The sequence below is a fragment of the Tympanuchus pallidicinctus genome, unplaced genomic scaffold, assembly GCF_026119805.1.
Source record: "Tympanuchus pallidicinctus isolate F22 unplaced genomic scaffold, pur_lepc_1.0 scaffold48, whole genome shotgun sequence".
NCBI classification, from domain to species: domain Eukaryota; kingdom Metazoa; phylum Chordata; class Aves; order Galliformes; family Phasianidae; genus Tympanuchus; species Tympanuchus pallidicinctus.
Window position 1 is genome coordinate 777,674 of NW_026294767.1, and position 22,700 is coordinate 800,373.

The window sequence follows — 22,700 nt, forward strand, 5'->3', positions numbered from 1 at the left end:
CACCCAGCAGAGGTGTAGGGAAGGTGCAAGGAGTATCTCAGATCATTACTTGCAATTAGCCCTGGTGCCTGGCCTCAAGGCTCCTGTGGGTCCATGCATCTGCCTGAACAACCCGTGGGTTTGTTGCCAAATTACAGGATAATTGGGGAGCGGAGAAAAGAGCTCCAGAAATGATGTTGCTACAGGTTTAGGGAAAGTCCCGGGGGCAGCACCCATGGGTGCTCCACTCATGGCCTCCAACAGCCACCAACACCACCAACACCCCACCATCAGCCACGGGCCAAAAGTCAACCAAACTGAATCACCTTCCAAAAATAGGAACCAAACTGGATTCCTAATTCCTGTTTTCGTCCGTCTCACAGCAGCAGCGAACTTTTTTGACCACACAAAGCTCCATAGGTGCTGCCCTTTCTCTTTTTCCCCCCAGTTATGTCCCATTTTGGCTGACTTTGGCAGAAAGCAGCTGACAGTGGTTGTACTCAAACCTCTCTTTGGCTAGAGCTGTCTGCAGTACAGAAGGCACTGTTGGTGCTTCTGGACACATTCATGGGTTTATGGGCACGGAGAGCACCTCAAGACCTTTCCACAGCTGTGTGCAATGATTCTGTGATTATTCCCCTACTAAAGGCAGAGCTCTCCCCGGCTCCAGTGAACGCCAAAACACCTTGTGGAAATCAGGGCCACCCACACTCCCCAGTGGGGCTCAGCACGGGGAAGGTTGGCAATTAAACATCTCTGCAGCACAGGAACGAACCAACGCGGAGAGGCGATGCCCAGCGCAGCCACGGTGAGTCATGCAGCAACCCAAAGAGTGGGGAGCAAGAAAAAAAAAAAAGCTTTGATGAATGAAATAAGCAGATCGAGTTCTGCAATGGGGAGGTGTTCCACTTCCGGAGTGGGTAAAAGGTATAAAAGCACTGTGGTCCCAGAGAGCCTCATCGTCGCCGCGTTCCTTCACTGCAGAGAAGCGCGGTAAGAGCAGAGGGGCTGCAGAGCTCAGGGCAGCAGCCAAACCTCTACGGAGGTGGAAGGGCTGGGAGAAGGCTGAGCCCTGCAGCATCCCTGGGCTGCCCTGTGGGTGCTCCTGATGGGGAGATGGGGTGAGGAGGGAGCGAAGGGCTTGGGAAGGGGGATGTTGCAGGAAAGCGGAGTGCGGAGAAGGGGAGAGGTGATGGGAGTTGCTCTGCAGATTGGTGATGTGCTAACAGCAAGTTTTCCGACTGCACTCAGAAGGGCAGGCTGATGGTCCTGAGGATCATGAAGGTCTTTTCCAAGCCTGTTGTATGGCTCTGTGATTCTGAGGTTTAAAGGCTGTGGGAGCTGGGAGGAGAGCATAAACGTAACTTCCAGATTCCTTTTCCATGGCAAGGCAGAAGCAGGACGTCCTGACAGCCTCTCTCTCCATAGGACACCCAGCACTCAGCCATGTGCTCCCGTCAGGACAAGGACCAGTGCCACTCACAGGAGCGCTACACCCGGCAGAGCAGCGGCTGTCACAGCTCCGGTGGTGGCTGTCACAGCTCTGGTGGAGGTGGTGGCTGTCACAGTTCTGGTGGCAGTGGTGGCTGTCACAGCTCCGGTGGTGGCAGTGGTGGCTGTCACAGCTCTGGTAGCAGTGGTGGCTGTCACAGCTCTGGTGGTGGTGGCTGTCACAGCTCCGGCGGCTCCAGCTGCCACGGGAAGCCTGTGGTCCAGTACCACTACCAGCAGCAGCAGCAGCAGCAGCAGCAGATCCACCAGCTGCCCTCGCAGAAGATGAAGTGATGGAGCACCCACAGAGCTCTGACTCCCCATGGCGCCCTGCTGAGACCCCTCTGTGTGCCCCTACTCCTGAGGGGCAATACTGCTGCTCCCCTCCTGCTGCCCCGTGAGGCTGTGCTCCAGCCTGGGTGCCAGCAACACAATAAAGCATGATGTGTCCCAGAGCTCTCCTGTCTCTGCGTCTCCTTAAGCTCCCCATCTTTATTTTCTCATTCATACACAAGGGATGTAGCTGGGTTTTGGTGCAATGTTGGGTCTATGGAGTTGGTAGTGTCATGTATCTTAACAGGGGGATGCATTTCTCTGCACACATGGAATGTGGCAGTGCTGCTGGAAAGGCAGGGAGACACCAGGAAAGGGGTTCCATAACTGGGACTGGAAGCTGGGAGATGGAACTGGGAATTGGGAAATGGGACTGGGACTGGGAGATGGGACTGGAACTGGGAGATGGGTGTTGGAAACGGGTCTGGAAGCAGCCCACCCAGAGGTCTCACAGCCCTATGAAAGGCTGAACGAGGAGCTGGGAGTGCAGCCATAGCCCACAGCCTGCTCCACATGTCCAGGACCAGCAGCAATGCCTCAAAATCCCAAGAAAATCCCATAAGTGTTCGCTAGCCATATGTTCTGACATTCCTTTCCTTGACCTCTTGGATTTTTTGGTTGTTTCTGGATATTTATGTTGCCCTTTTCCTATAACCACAACAATAAGAAAAGGACAGAGGCTTCTTTGCTTCCATGTTGCTGTCATTTCTGTTCTGAACTGAAAGCTGAACTGACAGGTGGGAGAGGCCAACGACTGCAAGGAAAAACACAGGCTGTTATGAAACCTCGTGCACGGTTATGCTGAACGCCTTCGTGTGCCCTTTCTCATTGCATGAATGACATCACCACCCAAAAAGCAATAAACTCTCCTGCACGGTACATCACCCCTGACCTGGACAAGATGAGCCTGACACTGACACCCTCTGGAAAAGACAAAAACAGATTGCACAAGGCTCAAGCAATGCAAAGAAATGCCCAGAAATGCATTTGTTCTCAGGCTGAAGTCACGGGGCATCACTTGGGGTGGTGGGAGGGATGCACAGGAACCCTTCAGCGCTCTGACAGCCACGTGGATCTGCCTGCAGCTCCCAGCGGTGCCCGCCCAGCTCACTGCTAATTGCTCCTCACCATCTCTGCCAGCAGTTTCTACGTGAGTTTGTATGACTTCAATGGGCGAGCAGCAAAGGAAGAACCCACCACCCACATTTCACGCTCTGAGCTCTGCCACCCTCCCACCCACTGACCCCTCAGATGAGGGACAGCCCACTGGGATGGACATCATCCATGGGATGCAAAGCCGCTCACACCCTATGGACCATCACTTCACCCGTCGTCCCACCCAGCTGAGGCAGGGCCACGTGTGGAACACAGCACCCAGCAGCTCCCACCCACCATTGGGCCTGGTTCCACCTGCAGGAACCACCCAGCAGCTTCCAGGAAGGGGCCAAAACTCAGCAGCACTAACAGTGCCCAGTGCCGTGAAATAAGAACAGCTGAAGCCTTTCTGGAGAAGACATCGGCTTTCAGCTCAGATAACCCAGGGGGTTCTGTCCTCCCACTTCTAAATTTATCTGTCTTTCCCATCCTTTGTGGTGAAGATGGTGGAAATAGTGAGTCTTTGTCAGATAGGAGTTGGGGGCTTTGCTTTGAGACCCCTGATGTACAGCTGTGGTGACAGCAAGGCTTCCAGCCAACACCAAGAGTGCCTTCTGGCAGCTCAGTGCCTTTGGGGGAACTTCACAGCCTTGTAGCTCAGGGAGGGAAGCTAGAAGACCCCTGATAAACTCCTAGGACACCTTTCCAGAGGAATTCCAGGAGGTCTTGAGAAAGGAATAAGGTTTAAGGAAGACAGATTTCACCGTGAGGTGGTGAAATCCTGGACCAGGATGCTCATGGATGTCCTTGTCATTGGATGGACCCAAAGTCTGGTGGGATGAGGCTTTGATCAACCTGACCAGGGGAGTGCACCCACAGCACTGGGCTGCTTGGTCACTGAGGGCCCCTTCCAACCCAAACCATCCCACAGTTCTATGGAGCAGCTTTGTTCAGATCAAGCACCCAATGGAGCTCAAGCTTCCCAATGGAGAAGAGTGAGCAATTCCACACTCTTTTGTGCCTGGATTAGTTCTGGATATATCCAGGGCTGCCTCAATAGCAGGGATTAGACTCTGAGAGTGGAGCCTCATGGGACGGGGCTGTAATTATGCCTGGATTTGATTTACAAAACAAACCCCAAAGAGATGAGCCTTTGGAAACCCCTGCACCCACAGGTTTCCCTATTAGGAACAGGTGAGGCTGACAATTAGATACTTATGTGGCACAGGAAACAGATAAAAAAAAAAAGGAGTGATACCAATCTCCAATGAGTCAGGCAAGAGATGTAAACAGAGGGCGGTTTGATGAGGATTGGGTATGAAATTAATAGATGGCAGTGACAGAGAGCTGTCTCATTTCCGGGCAGAGGGATCTGGGACCTCTATAAAACTGCCCCTGTCCTGGAGATTGTCATTCCCTCCTCTTGCCTTCTTCTCAAGCTTGGGTAAGTCTAGCGGCATGGGTTCAGCTTTGGGGATGATATGGAGCGTAGGTTAAAGGCAAGCATTGGATGCTTTGGGATGGCAGAGTGAAAGGGAGGAGGTGGCATCCAGCTGATCCTCCATGGGGCACCGCAATGGACCCAGAGCCTTCCAAAGGGATCCAGAGACCCTGGGTAGCGTTGGGTGGGTCGGGGCTGCAAATGGGGTGGGCATGGGGAGCTGTGGGGTGGTTGGGACCTGCGGCAGCCCCTGACAGCCTCTCTCTCCATAGGACACCCAGCACTCAGCCATGTGCTCCCGTCAGGACAGGGACCAGTGCCACTCACAGGAGCGCTACACCCGGCAGAGCAGCGGCTGTCACAGCTCCGGTGGTGGCTGTCACAGCTCCGGTGGTGGCGGTGGTGGATGTCACAGCTCTGGTGGAGGTGGTGGATGTCACAGCTCTGGTGGTAGCAGTGGTGGCTGTCACAGCTCTGGTAGCAGTGGTGGCTGTCACAGCTCTGGTGGTGGTGGCTGTCACAGCTCCGGCGGCTCCAGCTGCCATGGGAAGCCTCAGGTCCAGTACCACTACCAGCAGCAGCAGCAGCAGCAGCAGCAGCAGCAGGTCCACCAGCTGCCCTCGCAGAAGATGAAGTGATGGAGCACCCACAGAGCTCTGACTCCCCATGGCGCCCTGCTGAGACCCCTCCGTGTGCCTTCACCCCCTGAGGGACACCACTGCTGTCCCCACTGCTGCTCCATGAGGCTGTGCTCCAGCCTGGGTGCCAACAGCACAATAAAGCACGATGTGTCCCAGAGCTCTCCTGTCTCTGTGTCTCCTTAAGCTCCCCATCCTCACTTCCCATGTGTGTTCATGCCATGCATGGGCTGCCTTTCACTCCTTCAGCCCTTGTGACACTGGCTGCAGTCGATGTGGATCATCCCTGGGTTCTCTTAGCTCTGCCCTCTCCCCCCTCCCCACCAAGTGATGGAGAAAACCCAAAAACCTCTCTACATCCCATTGATTGCCATGCACCCAGGGTTTCTCATCAACCCCAGACCCCCCTGAATCCTACAGGGCTTTGTGCTCCCATAGGGCTGCCCCACCTCCATAGTGTTTGCACTGCAGCATTGAGCTGCTGGTTGCTGGGGCTCACGGCAAGCAGACAGTTTCCTCTTGTACCTCTTTTATTGCCTTTCTTTAAGGTGTTACAAACATTTATGAAAAAAAGAAAAAGGACAAAAAAAAACCAAAAAAACCCTTTGGGATATTTACACTATGGGCACAGTGACAGCTGAAGGACCAAATCCTGCTCATGCTGGCTTGGGGAAATATCTTGCTGCAGAAAACATTCATCCTTGTGCTTAAATGATTGCAAAGCGAGTCCTTACAAGGAGCTACATTTCATTTCTGACTTTTCCAAAAGCTCATAGATGAAGATATAAACATTACAGACCTGATCGACCTCTGCAGTGCCACCCCTCCTCCCTCACTGTTGTTCTCTTGGTTTCCCTATGGGGAGCAGCACCTCTGCTGGGCACAGAGGGGGAAGGCAGCCCCGCTCCCCATCCTCCACGCCTCCCTCTGCAGGGTGATTACAGAGACCAAAAGCTTCCCTAAAATTAAAATTAGAATAGAGAAGAAGGCAGGGATTCCCTTTTTTCAATGGAAAAGCAAGCTGGGGCACAGGCCAAGCTGCTCTGATGGGGCTGAAACCTCCTCTGTAGTGCTGAGGGGCATTTCTGGTCCCCTCAAACCCACAGGAATGTTACTGTCGACTTCAAATCATCCAGAGATGAGCTCCTACCCACAGACCTTTAATTTTCCCCGAATAATTGCCTCTCTTTATTCATTAGCACTGGACAGCTTGAGTCAACTAATTGCATGGCTCATTCCAACCCTTCTGAGTAGTGATTTTTCACTTTCTACCCATTAAAGCCCTAGGAGCTGGCAGAGGACAAGGTTGATGCATCAGCCCCTGCTCTGCCGTTACGTTTACAAACCTGGCCCCAGCACCCCAAATCTTGAAGCCCCATTTGCAAAGCATCCCAAAGAGACACCTGTGGAGCACTGGGACAAAGGAAATAGGAGAGACGGAGTTCAGTTTTCCTCATGGAGGTAATATGGGGAGTGGGGCACATCCTCACGTCCCCCCCGCTGCGCAATCACACTGTGCCCACTGCTGCTGTGCTTCACCCACGGGGGAAATCAGGGATCCTGTGGGGAGAAAACTCCATGGGGCAGCCACGCCATTAAAGCTGTCACCTCCCAAACCCCATCCATCCACCACCCACCCCAGGTAGATGCAATGCTTTGCATGGAGCTCGCACCCAATCAGCACCTTGCCATTTTGTTGGCTTTATGAGGGCTGCTGGAATCCCCCCCCCCCCCAGCAGGAGCAAAGCTCCATCCCATTTTCTCTGATGGAGGAGATTTGCTGGGCAAACCATGAGGGGTAAAATTGGGTGAGGGACAGACACACTGCCGCACATGGACCTGTCCCTGCACATCAAGGCAATGCAGTGCCATCTGGGAGCACCTTCCTCCAGCTGCACCTCCTTACCTCCTCCTCTCCGTGCCCCTGGAGCAGCCCTCAGTACAAGCAGGTTTTGGAGGAGCTCCTCTCCTTCTTGTTCATGGGCTCGGTGTCTGAATCCAGCGGGCTGCCGATGTAGTGGTACTTGCTGGTGGACGACCTCTGGGGGACAGGAAACCATCAGATCCCCCTCCCAGGCTGAAGTGAGGGTTGTGTTCCCCCATCCCAAGGGCAGATGAAGGCAAAGGGGTGGTCACAATAACAGGTAAACCCCCGGAAAATCAGCAATTTGGGATATCTCACACTAAAGCTGAATGTAGAAGTGAGCGCTGCAGGAGCTCTCGTCAACCAACCCCAGGTGACACCCAGCGCCGTGCCCATATTGATACCTTGACAGGAGCAAACTCCTGCTGGATCAGCTTCTTAAACTCACTCCTGCTGAAGGACTCGGATTTCTTCCCCCTCCTGGCACTGCCGTCCATCATGTCAGTGATGGCTTTGATGAGCTTGGACATGTTGGAGTGATGCTGCTGGTCCTGGAGGGGAGAAAAGCATCAGGACACAGCAAGGGCGGTTCTGCCCTCTCCCTTCAGAATCACAGAATCACCAAGGTTGGAAAAGACCTTCACGATCATCCAGTCCAACCACCCACCTCATAGTACTCACTACAACCATCCAATAACGGAAGATCATTTCAGCCTCTTTAAATCTGGTTGCTGAGAAACCTCCCCTTGCTGGATGCTGAAAGCCAGGCTGCCTATGGCTGCCTATTGCTGCCTATGGCTGCCTATTGCTGCCTATTGCTGCCTATGGCTGCCTATTGCTGCCTATGGCTGCCTATTGCTGCCTATTGCTGCCTATGGCTGCCTATTGCTGCCTATTGCCACCTATTGTTGCCTATTGCTGCCTATTGCTGCCTATTGCTGCCTATTGCTGCCTATTGCTGCCTATGGCTGCCTATTGCTGCCTATGGCTGCCTATGGCTGCCTATTGCTGCCTATCTATGGCTGCCTATTGCTGTCTATTGCTGCCTATGGCTGCCTATGGCTGCCTATTGCTGCCTATTGCTGCCTATGGCTGCCTATTGCTGCCTATTGCTGCCTATTGCTGCCTATTGCTGCCTATTGCTGCCTATGGCTGCCTATGGCTGCCTATTACTGCCTATGGCTGCCTATGGCTGCCTATTGCTGCCTATGGCTGCCTATTACTGCCTATGGCTGCCTATGGCTGCCTATGGCTGCCTATGGCTGCCTATGGCTGCCTATTGCTGCCTATGGCTGCCTATTGCTGCCTATTGCTGCCTATGGCTGCCTATTGCTGCCTATTGCTGCCTATGGCTGCCTATTGCTGCCTATTGCTGCCTATGGCTGCCTATGGCTGCCTATTGCTGCCTATTGCTGCCTATTGCCACCCTTGCTGTCTATGCCATTTCCACCTTCGTTTGCTTTGTTTCTTCACTCTCCCATTCCCTGCTTAAATTTGCAAGTGCCTCATCCTCGCAGCGATCACCGGCGCTCACTGGGAGGAAGGAATCAGCTGCAGGGAGGAGCGAGGCTGTGCCTTTGGTCGCTGCCCCCAGCCCCGTGGGGAGGACCGAAATGACCCCAAAAAAGGAATAAAAAGAAATCAAAAACAAACCCACATTCTTTCAAGTGCAAAAGGGAACCGCACACACTCACCCTCTCACCCGCGTCCACCAGCTGACGGGCGCAGATCGAACTGGCAGGGAAGGGTGGGAGGGAAGGCTGAGGATTTCCCCCGGTCCGTCCTGTTCTGCATCGCTCCCTTCCCACGGAGCCTCCCTCGGCCTCCTGCCTGCCGACGGTGTTTACCTGGGAACGAAAATGTAGGTCAGCACGGAGCTGTGGCTGTGAGCTCTGCCTGGGGCTCTGTTGGTGGTGGGAGGCTGCTGGGATCTGCGTGGAAAATAGAGTTGTTGGGAGGTTTCCTTCGTTGCTGGATGCCTCCTTTTGGTGGTCCTCGGGGTTTTGTTTTTTTCTTTTATGATTGCAGTGATTCTGTGGGGTTTTGCAGTGATCAAAGCTTTGGAAAAGTCATCGAGAAAATAACTTTATGCAGAAAAAAAAAATGGGTTTTGTGTGGTCCGGTGCGTGGTCCCAGGGGTGATGGCAGTGAGGGGACACCGACGTGATTCCTGCCCCTGGGGATGAAGGCAGTGAGGGGATACTGGAGTGATGCTGGTCCCCGGGGGAGGTGACAGTGAAAAGGCACTGGATTGATGCCTGTCCTTAAGGATGATGGCAGTGAGGGGATGCTGGAGTGATGCCTGTCCTTGGGAGAGGTGGCAGTGAGGAAACACCGAAGTGATCCTTGCCGCTGGAGGTGATGGCAGTGAGGGGCCGCCTGTCCTTGGGGGTGATGACAACGAGGGGACACCTGAGTGATGCCAGCCCAGCTGAATGGGCACATAGGTCTGAATGTGAGCTCCCTCCCACAGCAAACACTTGGAGGCTCATGGGAACAGAGCAAAGCACACGGAGCAGCAAGGCACAAGGATGCCTGCCCTCATTCCTGTGTGTTCTGAGGGCAGTCAATGACCCCGGGTGTGCACACCTGCATGGGGCCCTCTGAGCCCTCCCTGCCCTGCAGGCTGTGCCAGCTCCCATTGCACCCATAGATCTGGTGGGGAGCCAGGTGAGATCACGCAGTGCATCACTCTGCTCGGCGTGTCTGGGCTAGGAGGGGCTGTGGAGGCCGCCCAGGCCGCCCACGAATGGCTCTTGATACCGCCAGGAGAGGCAGCTCTGCAATTAAGTGGGTTGTTAATGAGCTGCAGAGAGCGGTGGAGGAGCTAAATTTTGCCTTGGTGGGATGAAGGGAGAGGCAGCAAGTCGCTGTGGGTCCTGTGCCGTGGTGGGTTTGGGTGCAAAGCAGAGCAGCCTGTGGTGCTCCTGGCCCTCGTGGTCCATGGGAGCTCCTGGAAAAGATCTGTGCCGGGATAGAGTGAGGAAGTGGGCTGTGATGCTGGTGCTGGACACAAAGCGGGGTCTGCTGGGGGGTGGCCGGGCACCACAGGATGTGATTGCGGAGGAGGGCAGGAGGACCACGCGTGACAGTGGCTCCTCCAGCCCTGCGCTCTTCCCTCCGCCCCAATTAACGCACATCCGCCCTGGGAACGAGGCGGAAATTTGCTGTGAATCACTCAGACCGTTCCCTTCCGCCCTTCCCTCCCCGGCATCTGCTGCCACCAAGGTGCCACCGAGCGGCGGTGCGTCCCCAGGGTTTGGGGTTGAGCTGCTCTGACCACTCATCCCACCCGGATGGCCGCGCTGAAAGCAAACACAACACGCCGAGCCCTCAGCAGCATCAGCACGTGGGATCATACAGCCCAAATGGGGGGGTCCATGGGGTGAAGGGGCTCAGGGGGTCACACGGCCGTAAATCCCCCAGGGGGTGCATAGAGATGGAGCTCAGCTCCTCACAGTGATGCCCAGTGCCAGGATGGGGAGCAGTGGGGGCAACCTGGAGCCCAGGAGGGGCAATGGGAGCCCCAAGCAGCGCTCTGCGCTGACTTCATAGGTGCTGAGGGCAGAAGAAGTCATTACTGACATTCAGTTTGACTTCTGGAGGCAACAAGCATGCATTCCCACTCCATTTCTGTTGGGGAGTTGCTCGTAGGCTTGGCTCATGGCCTTCCATCGTAAAAAGGACCACCAAATCCTCTTTCTCCAGGTAAGTTCTTCCCCAGATCAGTTTCCCATCTGCTAAAACACGAGCTTCACCTCCCATGGAGTTCATTTAGCTTCATGCTACATGACCCAGCTTCACCAGGTCACTGCCTCTCGTTAGAGCCTAATTAGTGATACGGATGGGCACCAGCTTATAAGAAGGTAAGGGCAGTCAAAGAGGGGACTGGTGAGCTGCAGGGAAGCAGGAGGGTGCATCTGACATTGCAAATGGGGAAATCCTGAGCAGTGCAATAGGAGAGACGTTGGTGAAAGAGAAGCAGATTTCTGTGGATGTGGTGCACGGCTTCACCCTCTGTGCTGGAAAAGCAGCGCTGCAGTGGGATCTGGCTGAGCACAGCAGTTGTGTCTGAAGCCATCTGCTCGGTGCAAACACTCAGTGTTCACCCAAGATTAATCCAGTGCAGTTCTTGCAGCCCTTCTGTGCAGTGCTGTGGGCATTTTCCTGCCTTTTACCCCTCCCCGGTTCTCCTCACGCTTTGGTTGAGCGATTAAAACACAGCTCGAAACCCTACAGCAACTAAACAACTCCAGAATGATTGAAATGCAGCTTTTATTTCCTGGCTGAAGACAGGAGCAGCAAAGCAAGGAGGAAACTGTTGGCAGCAAACATCACGTGTTGCACGGGCGGAAAAACCCAAATAACGAACCAGAGGTGCTGCACCCCAATATTGCGCTGCCCTTTGAATGCTCCTGGGGAAGCATCATGGCTGGTAAGCAGTGAGGATGAGGTCGGTGCGTTGAGCAGGGAGGTGTCCAGGGGCTGCAGAGCTGCACGGCCGGATCCTGCTGTTAGAACTTGGGGCACGGTGGTGGCAGCTTGCAGGCTGTGCTGGTGTTCTGAGGGCAGGAGGTTTGCATCGGTGGGGAATAGTGCTGTGTGGGCACACCGTAGGTCTGTGCTGGGGGGCATGGCATCACGCAGGGGTACCCGGGGGCAGGGATGTTCTGGTTGTTGCAATGGCAGGAGGACCCCGAGTCGTTGCAGGGTTGGGAGCTGTGGCAGGAGGACTCCTGGCTGTGGCAGGACTTGTTGGCACCCATCTCTTCTGAGCGTCAGCAAAGCTGCCTGGAGCAAGAGATGGTTCTGGTGAGAGGAGAGCCTGGTGCACCTCTCATCCACCTTCACTCCCTCCCTTCATAGAATCATAGAATCACAAGGTTGGAAACGACCTGTAAGATCATCTAGTCCAACCACCCTCCTTCTCTCTCCTCAGTATTGCTCTTTATCCCCCCATTGAACTCTTCCTTTCTGCATCTTCCCAAGCCATCCCAAATACCCCCTCAGCTCTGCCTCCGGGCTTCCTTTGTCCGTTCCAGTATGAACAGACCCCCAGGCCAACACAAGGAGCCCCTCCAGCCTCTCCCCAAACCCATTTCCCACCCATCACCCTTCTGCAGCACACGGAGCTCCTGTCAGCAGTGCACCCATCCCCAGCCACCCCATCCCTGCTGCTCTGTGCCCACTTCTGGATCTCCATCACCTCCGTGCTTGCTGCTTCCTTCTGGGCAGGAGCACAAGGAGAAGCGGCCTTACCTCTGCAACAACAAGAGCAGCAGCTGGAAGGGACGACGAATGGAGAGGACTGGGCTGAGTGGGTTTTATAGCCCTCCAAAAGGGTTGTTTTGAGCATGAGACACCGCTGCCCAATGCCAAGGGGGTTATTAATGCACTTGATACATGTCAGCCAAACGTCGATGATCTCAGCCCTTCTTCTTTGACACCTAATTCTCTCCATTCATAAGGAATTCGCCATCAGGATTTGGGAGATGGGGATATTTTTAGAATCGTTTGAGTTGGATGAAGCTTATAAAGGCCTCCTGATTCAGCTCCATTAATTAATGGGGACACATGCAGCTGGATCAGGTTGCTCAGATCGCTTCTTACTGTTTCCCATAAACTGATGGCCCTCCCGTAAACTGACAGTAATCTAGGAATGTCAAGGAGCCTGTTGTTGTGTCAGCGGACACGTGGGGTTGCATCAGGAGCAGAAATGAATTACGACTTGGAAATGCTGACTGCTGCAGCAGCAAATTGTTGTGTTCAAGCGACAGCTCAGGACTTTAATTTACACATTCATGTCGGGCGGAAATGGCGTTGCCAAATGCAAGGTGGAATCATTGAGGTTGGAAGAGACCTCTGAGTTCTGTGTATATGGAGCTGGGGCTGATCAGCGTGGGGTGGGTGGATCAGGGGGTCCCACCTATGGTCATAAATGCCTGCAGGGAGGTGCATGGGGGCAGAGCCTGGCTCTGTTTGGTGCTGCCAGGACAGGGCGCAGCGGCGATGCGCTCCGTGCCGTGCAGGTGTCACAAGAGGTCGTGGGGTCTCTTCTTTGGGCCAGTCTGCCAAAGCATCTGGACGTGGAGCTGCTCCCACGTTGGAGGGGAAGGGATTGGAACCAGAGTTGTCCTCCAACATCAGCTGATCGCTCTGGTTCTGTGATGGCCGCATGGGGGGGATGCTTGGGTAGGTCCCAGCTGGAGGTGAGGAGCCCCAGCTGGGTCCCATCTCCTCGTTACGGGACTGTTATAAAGCCCAGACACGGAGGCTGCAGCTCCTTTTTTCTCTTCCTAGGAGGGATGGTGGTGGCCGATGCCAGCAGATGGCAGCAGGGCTCTGTCACAAACCTCCTCTTCCGAACTCCGAACCCTTCCTTAGGACGACCTGGGATGAAGGCACAAGCCTGGAGCTGCTCTCCTTCGTCCTCCTGGCCGGTTTTGCTGCAGGGATGCTTCAGTGGCAACGGGGCTTTGTGGCTCGGGTGCTGTCCCCAACCCTGGAAGGGACAACGTGGCCCCGATGTTGTGCCGTGGGCTGCCCCGATCGCAGAGCTGGCTCAGCCCAAGCACGCAGCGTGTGGCTGCGGGTCTCCTCTGCGTCTGGGAGCTCTGCTGGAGCTGTGGGATGCGTTTGGGGAAATCTCCGTCATAGCAGGGCTCGGTGATCACCTCAGCTGTGCTCAGAGCACCAGGACTTTTGTTCTCTGCATCCTTTGCCGCAGCCCCAGCGGTGACGCAGCAGCGATCCAGCAGCCGGGGCAGCGCACAGCCCCGCCGCGTTGGTAAATATCCTGTTGCTGGATCCTGGAGGGGAGGGGAACAGCCCGTGCGGCCTCAGAACCGGGTTTGTGCGCTTAGATCAATGCGTACGGAGAGCACCGGGAGCAGAACCCAACTGCTGGGATCCTGGGTTCCATCAGGAGAGGGGTGGTCAGCAGGGACAGGGAGGTGATCGTCCCTCTCTGCTCGGCTCTTGTGAGGCCCCATCTGGAGTCCTGTGTCCAGGTGTGGAGCCCTCAGGACAAGAAAGACAGAGAGATGTTGGAAAGGGTCCAGAGGAGGGCGACTGAGATGAGCAGGGGGCTGGAGCACCTCCCCTATGAGGACAGGCTGAGGGAGTTGGGCTTCAGCCTGGAGAAGAGAAGCTGCGGGGTGACCTCAGTGCAGCCTATCAATACCTGAAGGGAACCTACAGCCAGGAGGGGAGTCAACTCTTCAGAAGGGCTGATAACAGCAGGACGAGGGGAAATGGATCCAAGTTGAGGGAGGGAAGATTGAGGTTGGATGTTAGGGGGAAGTTCTTTAACAGGAGAGCAGTCAGGCCCTGGAACGGGCTGCCCAGGGAGGCTGTGGATGCCCCGTCCTTGGCCGTGTTCAAGGCCAGGTTGGACGGGGTCCTGAGCAACCTGATCTGAATGTGGATGTTTGGTGGCCCTGCTGGGCAGGGGGTTGGAACTGCGTGATCCTTGAGGTCCCTTCCAACCTGGGTGATTCTGTGATTCTGTGCTCCATCTGGGGGTGGGCACGTCCTGGGGGCAGCTCTGCTGCTGGACGCATCGCAGCAGGGGGGTGGCAGGGAATCAGCTATTCTCTCCCCCTGCACGTGATTCCATCTGCTATGGAGACCCTACAGTGCTATGGGATGTGTGACCCAGCTTGGGATGCAAGGCTCATTTTTGGATGCGAGGGTGCAGCTCCACTGGGACGCCCAACCCTGTGGGCAGAGCTGAGCAGATCCCATGTTCACCTCGTAAGATATTACCCTGTAGGAAGGTGTTAGATGTGTTTCAAATGTCAAAATCAACCCTAAAGGAAGTTGAAGCAACCTGACCAGCAGCAGTGAAGCAAACTTGGAACAGTCTTGTGTTACCCCGGGGCTGCTGCTGCTTTGGGGAAGCTGGTGGCAAGTTTCCTCACCAAGCAGGGTGATTTCAGGGCTTCCACTCACCCTTAGGAAATCACAACTGTTCCTTTTTATTCCTCCGAAAGGCATTTGCAAATCAGCCTTTCAAATCAGCAGCGTGAAGCTGCGCAGCGGCATCTCAGGCATTTCCAACCCCCTGAAAGCAGCCATTCATAGCAGCCTCCGTGCAAACCCGAGATGTTGGGAGCCAAGCACTGGGGTTGTGCAGCCAAAGTGTCCTAAAAAAGGTTTTCCCCCCCATCTCTGTCATCCACCACTGCAGCCTGGTTTGAGGACACGGGCAGAGCGCTCCCAAAATTGATGTTTCTCAGTTGGAAATGAGGAGGTTGGTCAGATTTTGTGGTCTGCTCTGACCTGTAGGGGACGTTGCAAGGGGCACTGCGAAACCCTCTGCAATGAGCAATGCTCTCCCAGAAACCCGTATTGCCTCTGGGAACCTGCAGCCTGCCTCCAAGTCTGACCTTGCTGGTTTGAAGCCACGCTGAAGGGGAGAACGAGGTGAGAAATAACAGGCAGAAACAAGAAAGCTTCGGCAGCCTCAGGGCAAATCTTTATTTGGCAGCAAAACCATCAAACTTGACGGGATGGAGGAGCAGAGGGTTGGGAGGGGGGAGGAGAGAGGTGGGAGGGATGGGGGGCAGAGGGTTGGAAGGGGAAGCGGGAGCTCAGAGCTCTGGGTGGCTGCCTTCAGCTCAACCCCCCTTAGTGGTTGTGCTGGTGCTGGTGCTGGTGCTGGTGGTCCTCACAGAAGTGGAGGTGCTCGTGGGTGGCGGCCGTCACCCGCATGATCAGGAGCATCACTTCACCAAAACTCAGCTGCTGGTCCTTGTTGCCATCGAGGTCCCTGAAGATTTGGTCGATAGAGGCCTGATTCTTCACGTGCTGCAGGAGAAGAGGCAGAGTGCCATTGGTCACAGCCCCGAGGTCCCCCGGGTTTAATGAGACCCTCCTGGGCTGCTGGAGATCCCAGCTGCTGCTCCAGGGCGGCTGTCCTTCATCTGTCCTTATGGCATCTCATGCTGCTGGGTGGGGAGAGCTGGGGCAGGAGCACATTGGGAGGGGGCTGCTGGGCTGGATTTGCTCCCTAGGGCACTTGGGCTGATAAAAACCAGTGGGGCAGTGAGATTCAACCCAAGGGCCTCCCAGCCTGGGGCACAAGAAGCCCTCCCCCGGCTCTGCTCACCTTCAGGTAGTTGGCAAGCTGCTTCTCAATCAGGAGCTTCAGCTCCTTCTTGGTCAGGGTGTCTTTGTCCCCCTCCCGTCTCGAGAACTGGTGGAAGACATCGATGATGACGTCTATGGCTTTCTCCAGCTCGGAGAGCGGCCCCTGGGTCTGGCAGCCCTGGGAGAGGCAGAGGCACAGAAGGAGGTCAGGATTGCAGCAGGTGGCTGCACATCAGCACAGCTCCCTGCAGGCAGGTGGGGATGCAAGCCTGGCTCTTAGTCGTTCTGTTTTCAGGCTAAATTTGAGCTGTTTGCTTGGGTAATCTCCAAACCAAGGAAGGCTGGAGGAGGTTGCAGCCTTTGCTCTCTGGGCTGTGCAGCAAAACATGACGTCTAAGAGCTGATTTTTCCCCCCAGAACGAGCCTTCTGCAGCTGGGGCAAGGCTCCCACAACGCCTGTGTGGCAGTGCAGGTGCTGAGCCTGAGATCTGACAACCCACAAGCCCCTCGGTGGCCATCCCACACTGCAGGCAGCTTTTTTCCATGAGGACACATCTCTCTCCCCCATGGGTTCCATTCCCATCTCCATCGGCGCTCCGTCCTCTGCTGGAACATGTGGAGGCTCACAGGGCAAGGAGGAGCTGCCCATCCCTCTGCTGGCTCAACCTGCACCTGGAAAAGAGCATGGAGACCTTAGAACCCCCCACCACCACCCTCTGACTTGCCTTGCTCATGTTGGAGAAGCAGAGATGACCGTCTCAGGTTGAACTGCAGCTGGTCTGGAGCGCAGCATCTCTTATAGGCTGCCCGCCAGCCCCAGCCCCTGCTTGTGAAATGCCTCTGTTTCATCCCATTACGGTCCATCGTCATGACATCGTGGTGTGTTGCTTAAGGCTTGGGGGTGTAGTTCCTTAAAAGGGGTCTCTGTGGCTTTTCCTGCAATGTTCTCTGGGTGCCAGGGAGGTGGCCTTGTCCCCATAGCCAGCATCCCTCGGCCATCAGGGCCATCCTTGCTAAACCCACCCATTTTGGCAGCTTCCCTCTGTTTTATTCCCCTCTCCAAGGGCGCTCCTCCACCGCACCCATAGCACTGCTGTCCTGGTGGACCTGGTGCAGCCAGAAGCATCCCAAAATCCCACTGCTCCACATTGATGGGGCCATCTGTGCAACACAGACACTGCAGCAAGCAGCTCTCCAGGAAAGGCAAGCAGCACGGGCAGCCTCCCAGCCCAGCACGGCTCCAACTGTGGCTCTTTGGGTCTGTTTCTCCCCACCCCGGTTTTGCCCCAGGGGTTGGGTGAGGCTGAAAGGTGGATTTTTTTGCTTCGGGTTTTTGTTGTTGTTGTTGTTTTAATGCATGCCCTCCCTTGGTGGCATTGTGCCTTGTTGACTCCAGGTGCCGCAGAGGCTGGGTGCAGGCAGGTTGGGAGCAGAGAAGAGCAAAACAAGATTTTCCAGCTTTATGACAGCCCCCCCTTTCTCCTCCTCCTCCCCCCCCCCATCCCTGCTGATTCAGCCTGCTGGGCTGGGTCTGTCCAACCTGCTGAGCACGGCCCCCATCTCCAATGTCAGATGAGAACCAAAGTGGTGCCACCGAGCTCCTAATGAGCAGCCATGGGGCAGCAACGGTGCCATGGGAGCTGTTGGGGGGGGGGGGCACAGCCCAGCCCTCGTTGCCAGGGAGATGCAGGTTTCACAAGGCGATGCTCCGGTGCACGGAACAGCCAGGGAAGGCCTGGGATGTTTCACAATGTCGGGGACCATCCGCTCGGTTGCAGAATTTGGTAGCGATTTCAGGAAACGGAGCTTTGGCCCATTGTAGCATCGTGAGGTGGGGTGGGGAGAGGATGGGCTGAGGGGGCTCAGGGTTAAGGGCAGAGGGGTTAGGGTGAGCATTAGGGTTAGGGTGAGGGTTAGGCTTAGGCTTAAAGGTCGGGTTAGGGTTAGGGTTAGGGTTAGGATTAGGGTTAGTGTTAGGGTTAAGGTTAGGGTTAGGGTTAGCGTTGGGGTTAGGGTTGGGGTTAGGGTAAGGGTAAGGGTTAGGGTTAGGGTAAGGGTTAGGGTTAAGGTAGGGTTAGGGTTGGGGTAAGACTAGGGTTAGGGTAAGGGTTAGGGTTAGGTTTAGGGTTATGGTAAGGTTAGGGTTGGGGTTAGGGTAAGGGTTAGAGTAAGGTTTAGGGTTGGGGTTGGGGTTAGGGTTAGCGTTGGGGTTAGGGTAAGGGTTAGGGTTAAGGTAGGGTTAGGGTAAGGGTTGGGGTTGGGGTTAAGGTAGGGTTAGGGTTAGGGTAAGGATTAGGGTTAGGGTCAGGGTTAGGGTTAGATTGAGGGTTCGGTTGACGGTGAGGGTTAGGGTCAGGGTCAGTGTTAGGGTTAGGCTTAGGTTTGGTTAGGGTTAGGGTTAGGGTGAGGGTTAGTGTTAGGGTTAGGGTTAGTTAGGGTTATGGAGAGGGTTAGGGTTAGGTTTAGGGTCAGGATCAGGATTAGGGTTAGGGTTAGGTTAGGATTGGGTTAGGGTTAGGGTTTGGGCCAAGGGGCTCGGGGCAGCAGCTGGTTGCTCAGTTGTGCCCACTAGGCCGCAGCAATGGTACCCCTGAGCATCTTCTGTCATTCAGTCACTCAGTGCAGCAACTTTGCATGAACCCAGGTACCATTTTGGGGTCCCGGCTAAGTGGTGCACATCATCCCACTGGGCTCAACAGGTCTCTCTTTGCAGCAGAGCCTCCCAGCCCGGTCGCACCCATGCACTGTGCCATGGTGAGCTGCAATCCCAACCCTGAGGCTGCAGCATTGGGCAAGCATTGCTGCAGGGCAGGGAGTGGTTGCAGGCTGTGCACAGCACAGAGGAGCAGGTTCAGGGTGAGCAGGACCAGCAGTGCCTGCAGGAACCGAGCCCTGACTGGGCACCCCGTGCTTGGCAGTGTTTGCTGAAGAGCTTTCCAAATACATTTATGGGCAGAAGAGAAAGGCTTGCAAGGCGGGGTTGATGCTGCTGCATTTCTTGGAAGGTTTAGCATGAGATTGGGAAGGAAGTTCTGGTTGCTAGATGTGGTTTTAGGGTGGTGAAATCAGGGGGATGCACTGAGGCAAGGCAGGTCTTTAAGAACCCTTCCGACTCAAGACGTTCCAGAGACTCTGAGCAGGAAGGGGTCTGTGGTGGGGGCTGGGTCTGCCTGAGATGCCCACAGCTGCAGCTGCTCTGATGCTGCTCAATGCTGCTGCCTGGGGGGCACAAATGAGCATCCAGCTGCTGCCCTGAACCCCCCAACCTAAATCCTAACCCTAACATTAACCCTAACCCTGAACCCCCTGGCTCTAATCTTAACCTTAACCTTAACCCCAAGCATCACCAGCCTCTTCCCAGCAGCGCCCAGAGCCAGGACAGGAGGCAAATTGAGACACAGGGGTTGGCGTGAGCGGTGGGAAGCGCTCCTTCATCCCATGGTGACAGAGCACTGGGATGGGCTGCCCAGGGAGGTGGTGGATTCTCCTCCTCAGAGATCTCCAGATGCTTCTGGGGGTGGCGAACCTCTCTGGGGGTCACTGGTGGGCAGGGGGCTGGACCAGAGATGCCCCCGGTGCTGTGCCCTGTGTTGCTCCAGCAGAGAGAGATAAAATCTAAAATCTCTGACTTTCCCGTGGAGTGGAAGCTGTGTGTACAGAATGTGCTCTTATGCATTCTGTGTGTCTTTGTTTTTTCTCCCCTGGATTCACACTGGCTTTTCCTTGGGCAGACAGTGAGTGACCCAGCTGGTGCCCACCCACCACAGCCGTCACAAGCCCCTTCCTTCACGGGTTTTTGGGGTCCTTCACTCGGGCAAACACTTCACCCACAAATGATCCCCGCTCCCCCAACCCTGAGAAGGGAGCGCATAGATAGGAAGGACTCAGGGAGGTTCAGGCGATGCTTTATTATCTTATGGGTGACCCAAGTGGGCAAGATTCAGCCAGAGCCCCATTCCTCCATGCAAACCCCTCCGGGTCCTTCCTCGGGGCCCGGCTCCACGGTGTGGGGTGGCTCAGTTGCTGTCTGGCTTACATCTGTCATCCTTATGGATGATGCGGTGCGCGTCGTCGGTCACCTTGGCCAGGACGATGGTGAACTCCTCAAACGTCAGCTCCTTGTCCTTATTCAGATCCGTCTCCTCAAAGAGCTTCTGCAGGTACCCAGGACGGTTCCTGCCCTGCAGGGGGGACAGGGTGTGGGTCAGTGCCCCTCCCCAGGCTGTGGGCACCACCTCAAACCTGTTCCTTTCATTGCTGAGAAGCGTTTGGAGGATGTGGGATCATTGGGATCTTCTATTTCCAAGGAGGATGGGTCTTGCCTTATGTGGGACTGTGGGTGTCCCATCCCTGCAGGTGCCCATAGTCTTGGATGGGACCCTGGGGGGGCACTCAGCTCGTAACAAGGGTGGGCTTGGGGAGGCTGTGAGGTCCCTTCCAACCCAACAGTTCCATTGTTCTAGGATCTTTCAGGACCCTTCCAACACAAGGCATTCTATGGTCCTAGGATCTTTCAGGACCCTACCAACCCAAGGCATTCTACGGTCCTAGGACCTTTCAAGACCCTTCCAACCCAAGGCATTCTACGGTCCTAGGACCTTTCAGGACCCTTCCAACCCAAGGCATTCTACAGTCCTAGGACCTTTCAGGACCCTTCCAACCCAAGGCATTCTATGGTCCTAGGATCTTTCAGGACCCTTCCAACCCAAGGCATTCTACAGTCCTAGGACCTTTCAGGACCCTTCCAACCCAAGGCATTCTATGGTCCTAGGATCTTTCAGGACCCTTCCAACCCAAGGCATTCTACAGTCCTAGGATCTTTCAGGACCCTTCCAACCCAAGGCATTCTATGGTCCTAGGATCTTTCAGGACCCTTCCAACCCAAGGCATTCTATGGTCCTAGGATCTTTCAGGACCCTTCCAACCCAAGGCATTCTACAGTCCTAGGACCTTTCAGGACCCTTCCAACCCAAGGCATTCTATGGTCCCAAGGACCTTTCAGGACCCTTCCAACCCAAGGCATTCTATGGTCCTAGGACCTTTCAGGACCCTACCAACCCAAGGCATTCTATGGTCCTAGGATCTTTCAGGACCCTTCCAACCCAAGGCATTCTATGGTCCTAGGACCTTTCAGGACCCTTCCAACACAAGGCATTCTATGGTCCTAGGACCTTTCAGGACCCTTCCAACCCAAGGCATTCCATGGCCCTAGGATCTTTCAGGACCCTTCCAACCCAAGGCATTCTATGGTCCTAGGATCTTTCAGGACCCTTCCAACACAAGGCATTCTATGGTCCTAGGATCTTTCAGGACCCTTCCAACCTAAGGCATTCTATGGTCCTAGGACCTTTCAGGACCCTTCCAAACCAAGGCATTCTATGGTCCTAAGACCCTTCAGGACCCTTCCAACACAAGGCATTCTATGTCCTAGGATCTTTCAGGACCCTTCCAACCCAAGGCATTCTATGGTCCTAGGGTCTTTCAGGACCCTTCCAACCCAAGGCATTCTATGTCCTAGGACCTTTCAGGACCCTTCCAACCCAAGGCATTCTATGGTCCTAGGATCTTTCAGGACCCTTCCAACCCAAGGCATTCTACAGTCCTAGGACCTTTCAGGACCCTTCCAACCCAAAGCATTCTATGGTCCTAGGACCTTTCAGGACCCTTCCAACCCAAGGCATTCTATGGTCCTAGGACCTTTCAGGACCCTTCCAACTCAAGGCATTCTGCAGTGGATCCAACCTAAGCCATTCTATGAGCATGGGTGGTCCCACAGTGCCTGGGTCTGATGGACCACAGCCCTTCAGGGATGTTTTCACCCCATTCCTGCCAATGCACCCCCAGGACCAGCTCAGCTTTGCCCCCCTCCCCAGAGCACTCACACAGACACTCAGGAAGTTGGGTGCCTGCTCAGTCAGCAGTGTCTGGAAGTCACTGAAGTTGAGGAGGTCCAGCTGACCCTCGCGGATGCTGTACTGGTGGAAGACGTTCACGATGGCTTCCAGGGCTTTTTCCAGAGTGCAGTTCCCTGGGAATTGCTGATCCTTGGGTTGTGAGGCGGTGGTGTGCGTGGACATGGTGGGATACCTGCAGACAGAGCTTGGGGCCATCAGGGGACAAAGCCAAGCACCCCACACCTTGCTGCCAGGCACCCCCAGATTGTGCTGCTCTCAGCAAGTGCCACCCCAAAGCAGAAACATCTCCATCCCTGCTAACAGTGGCACAGAAATGCCATTAAGTGATATTAACCCACCACCCCAAAGGGGGAAACGTGGCTCTGGAACAACACAGGCGTGATACCAAGTGATACAGAAAATCTTCACCCTCATCCCCCCTGTCTGCTGCAGGAATCCTTCCAATGCCACTCACCCTTGTCTGCGAGGAGGTTTGCAGAGGACGGGTCCGTTGTAGTGATCCCAGCACCTGGATGGCCCTTTATATGCACCCCGGGATCTCTTTCATCAGAGGCAGTGACACACCTGGTGCAAGCAACAGCTTGAATTAGCATTTCCCACACGTGGAAATTGCGAGGTGGGACCTGTGGGTCTGTCCCCATCTCGGTTCCTGGTTGCACCCACCGGGCTTCAGAAATGCTGTCCTGCCACCCCCACGTCAGGACAAAGAATGGGGAAACGTCGGACAGAAATGCGGAGCCCGCCAAGCCGATGCGCCGAAGCTGCGGGTTTGGCGACGTGCTGAGCGTTCCGTCCTCTGCCGCACCGACGCAGCAGAAAGGTGGGATGTTCAGAGTGTTGCGGACGTGTTT

At 55.2% G+C, this 22,700-nt stretch overlaps 2 protein-coding genes across 2 annotated transcripts; both read right to left on the minus strand.

Moving 5' to 3' along the window:
* Positions 1 to 15,329: 15,329 nt before the first annotated feature.
* Positions 15,330 to 16,717, minus strand: LOC128090659 (protein MRP-126). Its single transcript, XM_052703103.1, has 3 exons — positions 16,660 to 16,717; positions 15,954 to 16,112; positions 15,330 to 15,652 (listed from the first exon to the last, which is right to left on the minus strand). The coding sequence occupies exons 1-3, from the start codon at positions 16,666 to 16,668 to the stop codon at positions 15,473 to 15,475; spliced, it is 348 nt and encodes a 115-aa protein (XP_052559063.1). The 5' UTR covers positions 16,669 to 16,717; the 3' UTR covers positions 15,330 to 15,472.
* Positions 16,718 to 19,950: 3,233 nt separating this feature from the next.
* On the minus strand, positions 19,951 to 22,011 carry LOC128090658 (protein S100-A12-like). Its single transcript, XM_052703102.1, has 2 exons — positions 21,817 to 22,011; positions 19,951 to 20,115 (listed from the first exon to the last, which is right to left on the minus strand). Exons 1-2 carry the CDS (start codon positions 22,009 to 22,011, stop codon positions 19,951 to 19,953), a joined length of 360 nt encoding a protein of 119 aa, XP_052559062.1.
* Between the last annotated feature and the right edge of the window lie 689 nt (positions 22,012 to 22,700).